The sequence below is a fragment of the Amblyomma americanum genome, chromosome 9 (assembly GCF_052857255.1).
Source record: "Amblyomma americanum isolate KBUSLIRL-KWMA chromosome 9, ASM5285725v1, whole genome shotgun sequence".
Lineage (NCBI taxonomy): Eukaryota > Metazoa > Arthropoda > Arachnida > Ixodida > Ixodidae > Amblyomma > Amblyomma americanum.
In genome coordinates, this window is record NC_135505.1 from 37,610,428 (window position 1) to 37,625,316 (window position 14,889).

The 14,889-nt window shown below is 46.8% G+C and overlaps 1 protein-coding gene across 1 annotated transcript; it reads left to right on the forward strand.

Annotated features, from left to right (window-relative positions):
- Positions 1 to 5,355: 5,355 nt before the first annotated feature.
- Positions 5,356 to 13,448, forward strand: LOC144105179 (cytoglobin-1-like). Its single transcript, XM_077638335.1, has 2 exons — positions 5,356 to 5,850; positions 12,790 to 13,448. Exons 1-2 carry the CDS (start codon positions 5,389 to 5,391, stop codon positions 13,216 to 13,218), a joined length of 891 nt encoding a protein of 296 aa, XP_077494461.1. The 5' UTR covers positions 5,356 to 5,388; the 3' UTR covers positions 13,219 to 13,448.
- The last annotated feature ends 1,441 nt before the right edge of the window (positions 13,449 to 14,889 follow it).

The following is a 14,889-nucleotide window of genomic DNA, read 5'->3' on the forward strand; positions in this document are numbered from 1 at the left end:
GCGAAACCTAGCTGATAACGATGATATTCGCGTCTCAAGGTGCAGAACAGCATTGGCGACATATTTTGGAAGGCCCAAACAAAGGCGCAACGCGTCACGCTCTAACAGCACAAGAGGGCGAAGTTTATAGGCAGGAGCTCCTGAGAATAAAACACACCCAAACTCTAAAATTCGGCGGACGTACATTTTATAAATCATCAGAAGTGTATGCCTCCTCATGCTTGACCTAGCACTACAAAGCCTGTGTAGGATGCCAATGGCCCGAACTCCTTTGCAGAAACTTGCTCAATGTGTGACCGCCAGGACAGAGTAGAGGCGTATATTACTCCGAGATAGTTCACCGTCTGAACTTGAGGTATTATGTTATTTCTATAGAGCATGCAGATATTTACAGAAACAGAAAGCGGAAATACTAACATTGCGCATTTCTTCACATTGAGGGAGGAAAAAACGCTAAGGCGCCCGTGTGCTGTGCGATGTCAGTGCACGTTAAAGATCCCCAGGTGGTCGAAATTATTCCGGAGCCCTCCACTACGGACCTATTTGTTCCTCTCTTCTTTCACTCCCTCCCTCATCCTTTCCCTTACGGCGCGGTTCAGGTGTCCAACGATATATGAGACAGATACTGCGCCATTTCCTTTCCACCAAACAACCAATTATTATTATTATTCACATTGAGGGACGGATGAATTCTTCCTAACTAGTTATCAAGAACTTTGAGGTAATTTTGCAGGATTCGATAAAGAGAGTGAATGTCACCTGCTGATGCAAAAAATGCAATATTCTCGGCGTACACATAAGTTTCACATTTCGAATACACGGAATTGAGCTTAGAAAAATGTTAAATAGAGCAGGTGAGAGAACTGATCCTTGGGGTACACCTCTTGTCTGTGGAACTCTCCTTGAGGAAACACCATTTTTGCAGCAGTAAAATTCTCTATTTTCCAAAAAACAGAAATACAGGCTACAAAATAGCTTGGGAAGTTCAGTTCCTGTTATCTTAGTAACAGAGTCAAGTGCTCAACGCTGTCGTATGCTTTACTGACATCCAAGGTGACAAGGGCAGCAAACTGTTTTCTATTGCGAGCTAATTTAATTCGACTCTCTAGGTCAGTATGAGCACACCAATTTTAACAACCCGGCCTGAAACAAATTTGACATTGATTCATGAGGGCATTTTTTGAAATGAATGACATGACACGGCTGAGAAGGACCCTTTCCACCAATTTCACTAGGCTCGATGTTAATGAAATAGGGCGTATGTTGTTCTAAAGTTAAGCCCTCCCCTTGCTTTTTAAGCAATGGAACTATTTCAGCAAGACGCCACTCATGAGGTATCCGAGGACCTTTAATAGAATGGTTAACTAGAGCCAACAGGAGTGCAGGAGATTCAATGAACAAAATTTTTAAATAGATGAAGTGACCTTATCGGGGCCAGGAGCCGCCGGGGATCAGCGCAGAACAATTTGCGACAGCTCAGGCATAGAGACCTCAGTGAAATCACTTGAGGTGCATGTGAATATAGCCGGAGAAGGTAGAGCAGATGTAAAGCGAAGCTCTAGGCCACACGCAATATCCTCTAAGGCCTTTGCGATGTCAGCAGGGGACTGAACGAGGGATTCAATGTTGGCAGCCGGTGGAACCACCTTGCTGCGCCTCATGAAATTAAACAAAGCTCGTTTATTCCCTGATTGTGAAAGGAATTCATAATGATTTGTATGATACTCCTCCTTTGCACGGGCGAGAGTGCGCTTGAATGTTGCGCAACATACTTATATACCGACCAATTTTTTGGGCAATGATTGATGAGAAGTTTCTTCCAAGCTGCTTTTCGTCGTCTATATGCACGCGTGCACTCAGCATTTCACCAATTGTTCGCAATTTTACTCTTCGTTCCCTTAACCGAAAATTCAGACTTTCGCCTTGCATGGCCCAGTACTGAACATAGATGTTCTGCCTTGCTTTCGGCACTTGTCTGAGTGCAAGTGTCTGAAGTGATTTGGAGGGCTGATTTTAGCGTGTCTTTAAAGCAACTGTAATTTATTAACGTGCGCTGATGTCGCTCAGGAAGAGTTAATTTACACGCAAACTTCAAACTAATCGGTAGTTGATCACTGTTTGTTGCACAGTAAAGAGGTGCCAAAGACATAACAGAAACTCCTTGGCAGAAAAAAGTTAAAACCAAGGCAGGGTTGCAATGACTCCGAACAAACGTAGGAAATCCGGAATTGTTGCAGATCAAGTTGTTGTCAGAAGCCCAATTAAATAGCCTAGAACCAAAGCTGTGTGTTTTGAACCCCCGCGTCACATGGTGCGAATTGAAGTCTCCAAGTAATAGAACCTGAGATCGGCTACTAGACATGAGTGAGTCAAGCGGCGAAGTGTCACGCACACCAGACAGTAAATATACATTAGCTACCGTGAAGGACTCTTGAACTGGGACACTGAGGTCAACCGCAAGGATTTCACATTCATTGTCCGCATATTATCATTTATTGGCCCTTAAAGACCCCTGCCCTTAAAGACCCTTGGAAAGAAATGCATGCCCTGTGGCAAAACATTGTGGAGATGAGCACTAACAACCCTCCTCCTCGTGATGACCAGTCAAGCCGGAACGGGCGGTAATCCTTGAGATGATAGCTGAAATTTGTATTTAGCCACGTTTTGCTGTAAAGCAACTAAATCTGGTAGAAGCTGACTGCATATGAAATTTAAATCTGTTGAAGCTGAGAAAATATCTCAACAATTCCACTGGAGTACACTTAAAAGCCCTATCTTGGCGGGAGTGCCGCAGCCGCGACTGCCTTTTCTAGAATCCTGGTCTTAGCATTTTTAATTGTGTTACTTTTCTTTGTCTTTGACTGGGGACAAGATGGACCTGCAATATTCAGTGGAGACCCACTTTTTTCTGGGAGCGGAGATCAGACTTCATATCCATACAGTCCATAGAGGATGCGCTCATAACGCTGTTCGTAAGAGAGGCCTGAGAGGTCTTTTGTTGCTCACAGTGTTTTTGGCCCTGTGGAGCGGAATCGATTACTACAGAAGGAGGAGTAGCTTCCGAAGCCAAAGAAGACAAGAGCGGAGCGGTGGACACCGGAAGAAGATTGGTCATCTGAGCAGCTATGACCTGCGAAATGCACGTGGATACGGTTTCCATAATGCGATCCATTGCATTTGTCACAGCTTTCTCAACTACCGCTGTAATAGCCTGTGACCAACTAGAATCCATTTTGGGTGGGCATTTGGCGGCCACAGTAGAGTAGCCTGAGGCTCTCTCCTTGACTGTGGCAAAAGCCTCTCTCCGCTTGCATCTGCGCTTGTCTATGAGCTCAAGCACCTGAACTTCTTGTGCTCGTGCAGGACAGTCAGGCGAATCTGCAGGGTGAGCACCACTACACAAACAACATTTCTCTTGAGTGTTCAGGACATTCCTATCTGCAATGGCGTTTCCCGCAGGCACAGCAGCGTAAGGCCGATTTGCAGGCTTTTCCGCTATGGCAAAATCGCCAGCAGTTTTGACACTGAAGGGTCCGAGAGTTAAAGGCATCTACTCGAAAAACCAATGGCCACACCTTAATCTCTGACGGGCAAAATATTCCTGCAAGTGTGGCAATGACGGACTCCGTAGGATTTTTACACCATCAACAATCCTGCTGCATCGATGCACAGCAATCACTCCCGCTGGCGAGATGTTCTCAAGAGTTTCCACAGGGTTCAATCGAGAGTCGACCCCTCGGACCAAGCCCTTGGAACATGCTAGATGAGGCGGAATGAATGCGCTCACCGTGTGGTTGGCGAAGGTCGTACACTTTAGCGGGTCTTCAACGCAGTCTTTATACGGTGACCTGCACAAAATATCACCCCTGCAGAACTGCCGGACCTCAGTAATGCACATGAAGTGCTTGGATGTGGATTAAATATCCGCCTGTACTGCCTCCGAGTTGTTCAGTCGGATAGCGCCTCCATTGGAAGGCACTAAAGCGAAAGGAATGCTCGAAACTTCACTGCGGAAAAAGAGATCAATTGGGAGCTGGTCTTGAGGAAGAGATGCCGACCAAGGGGAAAACCCCTTGCCAGGAGAAGAAGTAGACATTATGCTATCGTCCCGCGCCCAATCACCCCAGAACAGGAGAAAGCAGGCACAGGCAAAAAGGAGCAATTTAGCAAGCTAGCGCAACAACGCCATGTACTTAGCCGCTACCCCGCAGCCTGGGTTGCTGGGCCTGGGTTCTATGGAGAGAAGCGAACCGCCGGCAAAAATGAGTAAAAGTGATGTAGTGACTCAAATTCGCAACAAGACTCACACAGGTTGGTCAACAATAACACCGATCGATTTAAATAGAGATTTTGTCGCGGTATTCTGCCGCTCAAGAGGGTCATGGAGACCTCACATTTTCCTGAACTGTACATCCGCACACTCCAAGGAAATGCCAGGTGTTGAAAATCCGCTACAGCAAGGAAAGCCTCAGGGCTCAAGTAGCGGAGGCACAGGAGCCGTTGGAAGCGTGTTGCAGTGAAGAAGACGTTATTAGGGACGAACGGTACAATAGGTCCCCCAAGCGCGGACTTGGATAAAAATTCAACCATATTATTAGAAGCAACGCCATAGTGCCCAGAGACCAAGTGAAAACGGACCTCTGTATAATGTGCCGCAATAAAAAATCGAAGGAAACGGCTCATAGGAGTATCCCACGATATTTCAAGCGCTGGCAAGACGGAAAGGCTGTTTGAAAGTATAATAACCTGAAGGATACTGCAGGGAATCTTTATTAAGGCCAAGTGAATGGCCAGGAATTCGGCAAAAAATAGGGGTAGAGTCAGGGGCCCGAAATGAAAAATTCCAATCAAGAGCCACTGAGTAAAGGCCAATGGTTTCCTTTTCATTTTGCTGGGAGGCCAATTGTATCGCTCCTGAGACTTTTTCTTCCTCTCTAGTTAGGGACTGGATGACACATTGCTGTGCGCAATTGCTTCTGACATCGAAGTACTGAAATAATACCTCAGCCAGCGCGCGATTGGCCGTCTTCTAAGAGCTTCGAAACTGCAACTGTGGGAACGCCGTCTTAGAATTCATTCAGCAATTTTTATTTTTTGATCTTATCGGTTGTCAAAAATATCGTCGGACTTTCGCGCATCCCCAGAGAAAAGAAAGGGCGATGGCGCGTCGAAGAACGTCCAGTGTTATCGGCCCATGCTTTTTCGTTCAGGCTAAAAATCCTCAACACTTTTTGGGACAAACCTTGATCTCCTAGCCGCGAGCTTTGCTTTGAAGAAGAAGAAGCCGCTATACGCTATTGCAACCACATCCTTCTTGTCCGAATACACAGTCTATGCCAGCTTCCTCAGCGATCTTTAATCGTCTTGAAATTTGGCTTCGAAGAGAGCATGGGAAACATTCACCGCAAGAAAGGCGAGTTGCCGGACGAGCTCACGGGCTTGACGGAAAACGAGGTGAAGCTCGTCCAACAGACATGGCGCAAGTTCAGCACCGAGAACCCCGAATGCGGCGTGCTCCTTTTCCTCTCCCTGTTCATCAAGCACCCCGAGTACATTCAGCTGTTTGACCCCTTCCGCGGTCAGGCCATCGCGGCGCTGAAGGATAACCCAACGTTCAGGGCGCACGGGTGCTCCATCGGATACCACATCACCTCCATGGTAGAGAGCTTGCGCGACCCGGGCACCTTCGAGATACTGGTGCGCCGCAATGCCACCGAGCACATGCGCCGTAAGGGGGTCAAGCCGCTCCACTTTGAGGTGATGGGCCAGCGTATCGTGGATGTGCTGCAGGCCACAGATGAGCGCCACATGACACCAGCCGCCGTCCAGGCCTGGCGAAAGTTCTTCGCAGTGAGTAATCCATTTGGCTCCACTTAGCTGCCAGCCTGCGCTCCCCTTTCAGCTGAACGGAGGCGACCTTCACTGAAGCGATTGTCCTCCGGCATATATGATAGAAAAAACAACAGACTAGAACTCGTAAAATTTATTCATGGATCATGAAGCTGTGCACTATGACTTCCGCTATGCCACTGCACCTATCAACACTGAGCAGTGCTGACGGGCCAAGTAATGTCTGAGAGAAGCAATATGATTCTGAAATGGGGTTCTAGAAGCCATTTGAAATGCGTTCTCGCGAGAAGTGAAATCGTTACTGAGAATAACTGGCAATAAATGGTTCCTCTGCGCATAGTATAAGCTCAGCAAAAATGTCCGCCGTCATTTTGTGCATTCAGCACACTGGGAATTAACGGCACCTGCCTGCAGAGTGAAAACGTGATTAATTTCCCCCTGCCGTTTGTGCTCGTCTCAGATTTCAAACATTCAAAACTAAAGCCTCGAAGCAATTTTACGATTTTATGAATTTTCCCGCGAAAGTTTTTTGTATTACGGCAGGGTTAGCCGAAGTGAAGCGTGGACGCAGCCTGAGAACAGTGAACGAACGTTTTTGATCGGCAAGATTTTTATAGCGCACTGATTGAGTGATTGAGTGAGTGAGTATATTTTCCAGCAGAATAAGGTGACCTCTTCTTACCCTCCAGCTCTCTCTCTCCGACGAGAGATGAGGGCCAGAAGGAATTGGGGTGGACTGGGTCTCCGCGTCAGATGCTGGCCTGTATTTAATGAATCCCGGCGGCCTCATAAGCCTGTTGGACTCAGAGGAGCTCGTATTGAGGGTCTTGGCTACGCAGCAGGTTTGCCAGGCGTCTCTACAATGTATTTTATTCGCCCGGCCCAGGGATTGTGTGCACTCCCAAATATGGTCGGCGGTCACTCTCACTTTACAGTTCTTACAATTGTCATCCTTAATTTCCGGGATAATATGTTTGATTGATATTGAGTGCACGTAGACGCCTGTTTTAAGACGTCTCCATGCCGGCGCTTACTGGTTATTAAGCTTCACAATGAGCAGGGAAAGTTGCCTGCGGTGTTGCCTGTAGTGATGAGTTATTTCTTGATATGATATTAGTCACCCTTCTCTTCTGTAGTTCTCGAGGTGGGGCTTTTCTTGAGCTGCTCGGTTGTAGAGATCTCGAGCCAGCTCATGAGCAGCCTCGTTGCCACGGCCAGATTCGTGCGCGAGGGTCCAGATTATGTTAATTGGCCTGTCCAATTTTGTTTGTCTTAAAATTTTGGCAGTGAGAGGAGAGACCCTCCCTCTACCGAAGTTTTGGATTGGATTGCTGTCATAGTGTCCCTTATAATATTAATACGAGATTGCAAGCCAAGGGACATGATGACATGATGGAAGATGAAAATATGATTTAATGGGTTAGGACCTAGAGCGAACACTCTGTCCCGCGCCACTGCCCTCTTCTTCGTCTTCGTAATATTACCCTGGTCCTCCGAGCGATCCTCCCAATCAATTGCGTAAATTCTGAAGGGTGAAATGACGATGATCATGGCCAAAGAAGACAGAAGATGAAAGGATTGCCATCAAGATTAAAGAGATGATCTGATGAACGGTTGCCCACGGAGCTTCAGGGATAGCAGTCGGCCGCCCACAGCCGAAGGTCAAGGGTTAAGGAATCGCCGGACAGCTTGGGCGGGGGTGACGTCTTGGTTCGGGTCATCGTCGGGTCATAGTACGTCAGGTCCTGGTCGTCGTGTCTTGTGGTCGGGGATGGGGACGGGGCGTAGGATAGCGGCTGGCCGGTTCTGGTCAGTTCAATATCAGGTTGAGCCGGGCGGCGGAATCCAGGTCCCCTCGGCTGACGACGAAGGCGAGCCGAAGGCGGCGATGCTCCAAGGACCAGGAGGACGATGAGGAACCGGCACCTTACAACAAATGAGACGACGTCGCAAGCCAAGGGACATGACGACGTGATGGAAGATGAAAGTATGATTTAATGGCTCCGGGCCTAGCGCGTGCGCTTCGTCCAGCGCCACTGCCCTCTTATTCGCCTTCGTAACAATACAGTATTGTGCGTTTTTATCGCTGACACATTCAAAAATTTCCCCTCCTCAACCGGTGGCTCATTTGCGGTGAAACTGCACACAGAGCTTGCGTAGTATGGTAACTTTTGTATCGTAGCAAGTTTGACAATGGTACTTACTTAGTTCAGGCGCACATGATGCGAAAACGTAAGCGTCTACGAGAGATCGGCGAGCCAAAACCCGCAGACGACGCTTTTTCGCTGAGAACCGGCAGTGGCGTCATCTGTTTTCGGCAGCGGAAAGCCTAATCGGCCTAGCCGTGACGCTTTCCGTGAACACTCCGTGAACGCGCCACTTTTCTTTGTAAATGTCTTCCACCTTTCCGTAGGGTGCGAAGGCCGCTCGGATGTCGTTGTCTTGCATACGGTAGAGTAGTCAGTGCAGTTTTAGCCTCATATCCTGGTTCGGTGGGACGATGATCATGCACCGCCATTCTTTACCCGTGAGTTCATGTGCGGCTAAATTTTTCTGAATTCTTTACTGTCCTTGAACGTCAGTGCTCACAAATAAACATCATTGTTCACACGTGCACACAGTGCTCACTCTGTTGCTGTTTTAGGAATGAATGAATATGGATATGATGTTGTGCGGAAGATAATTAATCAATTATCTTCAAAATAACTACGCTATTGGTCTGCCATTATTGAACACCATACATTTTATGCATAAAAATATCTCGTATGCTTCTTGGTTTCGGTGAAAGTAAGCTTCCCTCACGTATGTCATAATCAGCCGCTTTTCTCTTTTTCGTTGCCTTCACTTTATATTTTACGTTACGTGCAAAGTGCTGAGTACTGCTACATTTCAGAGTGATTATGAGCCTTGTGTCATGACTGTGAACGCCAGGAATGGCAAACAATAATGTCTGTACGGCTTTGTAATCTCTACATACAGTGTTTGTAAAGGGCTGAGTCACGCGTAGTGTTTCATGACCGCACATACATACGCGTCATGACCACACATACTTTGAGAAAACTGTAAACTTTACCTTACGTTACTTGAAAAGTGCGCAGTCATGTTATATTGAGGAACTGGTGCTAAACCATGCCACATCGCAGAATATGAGTAACTACTATGCATACTTTGTACACTGTACACCTTACATTACGTTTCTTGAATAGTGCAGAGTGATGATACGTTGCATAACGACAGAGTCAAGACAGTAATTACGAGTCATGACTTTTATGATAGGTAATAGTATGTTACGTTCTATTTATGATGAATCTCAACATCTTCATCATCACTATCATCAACAGCCTGACTACACCCACTGCAGGGCAAAGGCATCTCCCATGTCTCTCCAATTAACCCTGTCCTTTGCATGTTCGCCCGCTCTATGCCTGCAAACTTCCTGATCTTCTGCCGCCCCTGCTACGCTTGCCTTTTCTTGGAATACACTCCGTTACCCTTAAGGACCAGCAGTTATCTTGGCTTCACAGTACATGCCCTCCCAAGCCCATTTCTTCCTCTTGATTTCAACTAGAATGTCACTAACACGTGTTTGTTCTTTCACCCACTATTCCCACTTCCGATCTCTTAATGTTACATTTTTAATTTTTCTTTCCATGGCTCGCTGTGTTGTTCTTGAATTAAACTGAACCATTTCCGTTAGGCTCGACCTTTGTGCCCCGTACGTGAGTACCGGTAAGTTACAGCTGCTGTACACTTTTCTCTTAAGGGATATTGGTAGCCTGCTATTCATGATCTGAGTGAACCTGCCATATGCGCTCCACCCTATTCTTATCCTCACAGTTATTTCCTTCTCATAATCTGGATCAGCACTCACTACCTGCACTAATTAGACGTACTGCTTTACCGCTTGCTGCACCTCGCTGACAATTGTGAACAGCTGTTCCCTTGCCAGACTGTTGATTATTGCTTTGATTTTTTTCATGTTAATTTTTAGACCCACCATTTATGTCTGTCAGTAGAACTTATTGATCTGATTTGCAGTTCATGACCAGAGTGACACAGGCCGGCAATGTCATCAGCGAATTTCAGATTGTTTAGGTATTGTTCATTAACTCTTATCCCTAACTGTTTCCAATTCAGGCCTCAGAAATCCTCCTGTAAACATGCAGTGAATAGCACTGGCGAGATTGTGTCTCCTTGCCTGACGCCCTTCCTTATCGGAATTTTATTTCTTGCTTTCTGGAGGACTAAGGTAGCTGTGCAGTTCCTATATATATATTCCCGTATTTTGACATGAATCTCTTCTACACCCTGATTCCACAATTCCTGTATGACTGCTTTGGTTTACACTGAGTCAAATGATTTCTCAATGAAGGCTATATATAGGGTTAGTTATATTTCGCGCATTTATCTATCACCTCACTGATAATGCGAATATGATCTATTGTGGAATCGTTTTTTACGAAAGAGTGCCTGATCACTTGGTTGAAGGAAGTCTAAGGTTGCCCTGACTATTAGTGATTACCTTAGTAAATACCTTATAGGCAACGGACTGTAAGCTGATCGACCTATAATTTTTCAAGTCCTTGGCGTCTCCTTTCTTATGGACTAAGATTATGTTTGCGTTCTTCCAAGCTTCTGGTACGGTCGAAGCCATAAGACATTGCGTATACAGGGTGGCTAGTTTTTCTAGTACAATCTCCCCTCCGTCCATCAACAGATCTGCTGTAGCTTGATCTTCGCCTGCCGATTTTCACCTTTGCTTTGCTCCTAAAGCTTTCTTTACTTCCTCTTTCTTTACTAGCGGGATGACGCATTACTGTGCGCTACTGTCTCTATTATTAGCCTTTTGCTAGAAAGGCGACTGTATAAATGTGTGTAGAACTTTTTGGCTCCTTTAACTATCTTATCCATATTGCTAATGACCTTGCCCTCCTTGTCTCTTAACGCATACATCTATTTATCGGTGCCTAGTTTCCAATTCACCGGTTTTATGCTACCTCCGTTCTTTAGAGCGGGCTTAATTCTCTCCGTATTTACACATCCTTATGTAGGCTACCCCCCCCCCCTTGCGCTTATATATTAACTTCGATATATCTGATAGTTTAATTTTTTCTTTAGGATCAGACGCCATCATGCTTTGACGTTTCTTAATCAGATCTCTCGTCTCCTGAGATGGCCTGCCGGTATCCTCTCTAACCGCCACCGCCTACTTTTAACGCGCACTCCGGATCAATAGCTGTCAGTTTATCGTTCATTGTATGAACATTAAGATCGTCTTCCTCAGTTAAAGTTCAATATATGTTCTGTAGGGGCACCCAAAATTCCTCTATTTTCACTCTTACCGCTAGCTCGGTAATGGACTTCCTCTTCACTAGATTCTTTCGTTCCCTCTTCAAGTATAAACTAATTCGAGATCTAACCTTTCTGTAGTTGCTGCAACGCACCTTTCCGAGGACGTTCACATCCTGAACAATGCCAGGCTGAGCGTATAGTATGAAGTCTATTTTATTTATGTCTCACCATTGGGGCTCTTCCACGTCCACTTCTCTCGTCTGCAGAACAAGGTAATCATGATCCGTAAATTATTGCTATCTGCGAACGTCACTAATACCTCTCCCCTGCGTTTCCTAGAGCCTATCCCGTAGTCGCCTGCCGCCTGGTCGCCAGCCTGCTTCTTGCCCACCTTCGCATTGAAATCGCCCTTAACTATAGTGTACTGTGATTTTACTTTGTTCATTGCAGATTCCACGTCTTCATAGAAGCGTTCTACAGTCTGCTGATCATGACTGGATGTAGGCTCGCAGGCCTGCAGCACCTTCAAATTGTACCTCTTAATAAGCCTAATAACGATAGCTGCCACTCTTTCGTTAATGCTATAGAGCTCCTCTGCGTTCCAAGCTATATCCTGATTGATGAGGAATCCGACATTTAGCTCTCGTCTATCCGCTAATGGGCGATAGCACAGTGTGTGTCAGTTCTTTAGTACTGTATACGCCTCACCTGTCCTCATAACTTCACTATGCGCTACGGCATCCCTTTTAATACTTCTAGTTCCTCGAACAGCACTGCTAGCCTATCATCACTAGATAAGGTTCCAGCGTTAAGCGTTCCAAGGTTCAGAACCCAATAGCGGCCTGAGCGGAGGCAGAAATTTTTACACCCTCCGCTCCATCACAGATCGGGCCGAAGCCTTGGTCAGTTGCTCCGCAGCTGCTGGGGACAGAGGGCTGAGGGTTAATTGGTTTTCATAGAAGGTTGTGGCCAAGTACTACACCAGGGTGGCCAAATTCTGTTCTGGTGAGGGAGTGCGTTGTCGGTTTTTGTCACCGAGATCAAGCCGCACCCCAGGCCTACTTATGCAATTCCATCGACACGAGGAATTTTTTTCTAACCTGGTGGACATTTGCGCGGCACCGAGAATCGAGCCCCGGTCCTCTTGCAGGCGAGGCGGACGCTCTACCTCTGGGCCATCACTCTAATTTCGTCTCGTCTCGTGAGCACAGTTACCATTAAAATTCTGTTGATGGTGGTTGGAACTGACGTTCTCGCGCGTCGTAATCTTGCTACTTGTAAGGATTCTGCAAACGTCCCACTGCACTGCTTTGAAGAAAACACTTTGATCTGTTTATCTTTTAGAAAGGCTGTACATGGACAGCTGCTGCTGCTGGAAGCGGCTATGACGCTCGCTTCCTGCGCCCTAAGAAATCGGTTTAAATCTCGGTTTTGGGGGCCGCACAATAATTAGGGCAGACGCAAACAATTCCCGTGTGCTGAGGGAAATCAATGCGTGATCATGGCATGCGTGCGTTTGAAATTAGGTGGTGCCGCCTTCCTGCGACGTCTCGCATATCCGTTGTGCGGCTTCACGACCTATATCCGAGGAGATAGTACCATTTCGCACCGTCTTACGCTGCATCTTCTGTGTTTATTTCCGTGCAGTGCATGGTGGCCATAATCCAGGACGTGTACGACAAAGCGGCCGCGGAACGCGCCGAGAGGGCCTCGATTGCTTCTGCGGCATCGGAGTATTACAGCCGCACCTCAACTGTGAAAGACGAGACGATGCTTACGTTGACGCCCGTGCGTTCCACCGCGGCGAGCAACGGCGGCGGCAGTGATCGTGCAAAGGTTGCGGCCTCCGCAACATTGCCCGCGGCTCACGCAGTGACGGCCGCAAAGAGAGCACCGCGCATTATTCGACAGCAGAGCGCCGTCTCTACTAAGGCCAGTTCGGGAAGCGAGGGGCACAAGGCGGACGCCGACACTACCTCGCGGCAAGGCAGGAGCGCAGCCAAGAAGACCGCCAAAGAGAAGGCCCCGACCATGGAGGGGAGCAGAAAAAAAGAGCCCCGAAAACAAAGGCCCTAAAAAGAATGCACGGAGCTTGAGAGCAAGACATTGGCGTGAATGTCGTCCAAATGGCATTCGTGGACGTTCCGCGCATATCCTTATAAAGTGTTGATTTTGCTCCGCTGACGTTATTAGATAGACGCATTACATTCCTATTCTTTGTTTTTGGGTCATTTGTTTGCCCATGCTATAATGTATTTTTCTACGCCAAGTTGCGCCTTGATTCCCAATTTATTTAGATTTTTTTCCCCGACGGATTTTTGTGAAAGCAATTGAGCATTGTTTGTAATAAATCATACAAGCGTACAGCTTCTGGGCTCCTCGCCACTTGAAGTGCTTTTAGTAACAATTGCCGTTATCATGACGGCAATGATGAATTGAATTTCCAAAGCTTCCTGCTTACGCAGAAAGCCCAAGGACATTTGGTGAACAGCCCTACGCTCATCGTGGCATTTGACCTTCAAAGCTGCTCAACAGCCACAGGTATTGGTTTCTGTCTGCAGTGGAGAAATCCCTGAGGGCTGTTTCATGGGATGCCTGTAGGTTATATCATGTCGAGAGCTCTCTCAGAGATCTCTTTTGTTGTTGCGGCTTCACTGGAAAGCCGGATTGCTGACGTAACCGTAGGAGCACGAGTGATTACGAACTCGCTATGGATCCATTTAGGCAGAACGTTAAGAATTTGGCTACTCAAGCTCCGTGACGAATCTCATTCCTGAAGAGTCTTTACATTCGTGAATTAGGAAATAACCCTAATGAACTGCATGACCTGGAAAGAATTGCGCCTAAGTCATTGGTAGTGACGTCAAAAACGGCAATGCATTGATACAGTAGTTAAGCGCAGAAAAAAATATCAGGTTTGTTTATTAGGTTGTAGAAACGGAGGGTCGATCTCGCTGTGCAATTAAAGCGGAAAGGCAGGCTGCTCTTAAAATGAAGTTTTAGAAGTACGATACTTGAAAATTTGAAAGCTTATTTCAGCAGAAAAAAAAAGTGACAATTTTTACAAGCAGTTACAGTTTTTGGAATTACATCTACTGAGGTTCCCGAGGCGCCTCTGGCGCCGGACACGCAGCGCAGCACAGAAGGGAACAGTTAGAAATCTTGAAACACGATAAGCGATAATGATCTGACATCAAAACTACCGATAGTAAAAAAAAGTACTGCAACACTGCAAGCAAAACACATGCTGCCTAACAATAACTTCAACACTTGTTTGCTTGCTTGGACGCGTCCGAATTAACATTGCTCCGCCCGCCCCATGATGTCTGCCGTGCCAGTGCTGAGAGCGGCAGATGCGTTAACCTCTATTAAATTCCCACAGGGGCCCGAACAGCATGGCAGGCACGTCCCATGCGAGAAAGCACCTCGAGAAGCCTACAAGATCTTGAGTCTCCGACACATTTGCGGGCTCCTCTAATAGCCGGTCCGCACGCGAATAAACGTGCCGCTAATGGGGTATGAAATGATTAGTGCATAGGCAGGTATTGTGTCCCCTTGTGTAAAATACAGGAGACACACAAATGAGCCAACGCACTGAAGCTGCTTGTCCGTCCCATTACTGCGTCCCTATCGGAGGCCTGATCGCTGTCAACACCTCAAGCAAAGCTGCACACACAAAGAGAGCTGAACTCTCCTAAAGCAATGAACTTTGAATAAGAAGCAGTACCCTTTCGCTCCCTTTTTCTC

Bases quoted from the DNA above. Each gene is read 5' to 3' on its own strand.
- LOC144105179 (XM_077638335.1), top strand. From the start codon at position 5,389: ATGGGAAACATTCACCGCAAGAAAGGCGAGTTGCCGGACGAGCTCACG. The intron at 5,851-12,789 runs GTGAGTAATCCA...ATTTCCGTGCAG, and splicing joins CCTGGCGAAAGTTCTTCGCA to TGCATGGTGGCCATAATCCA.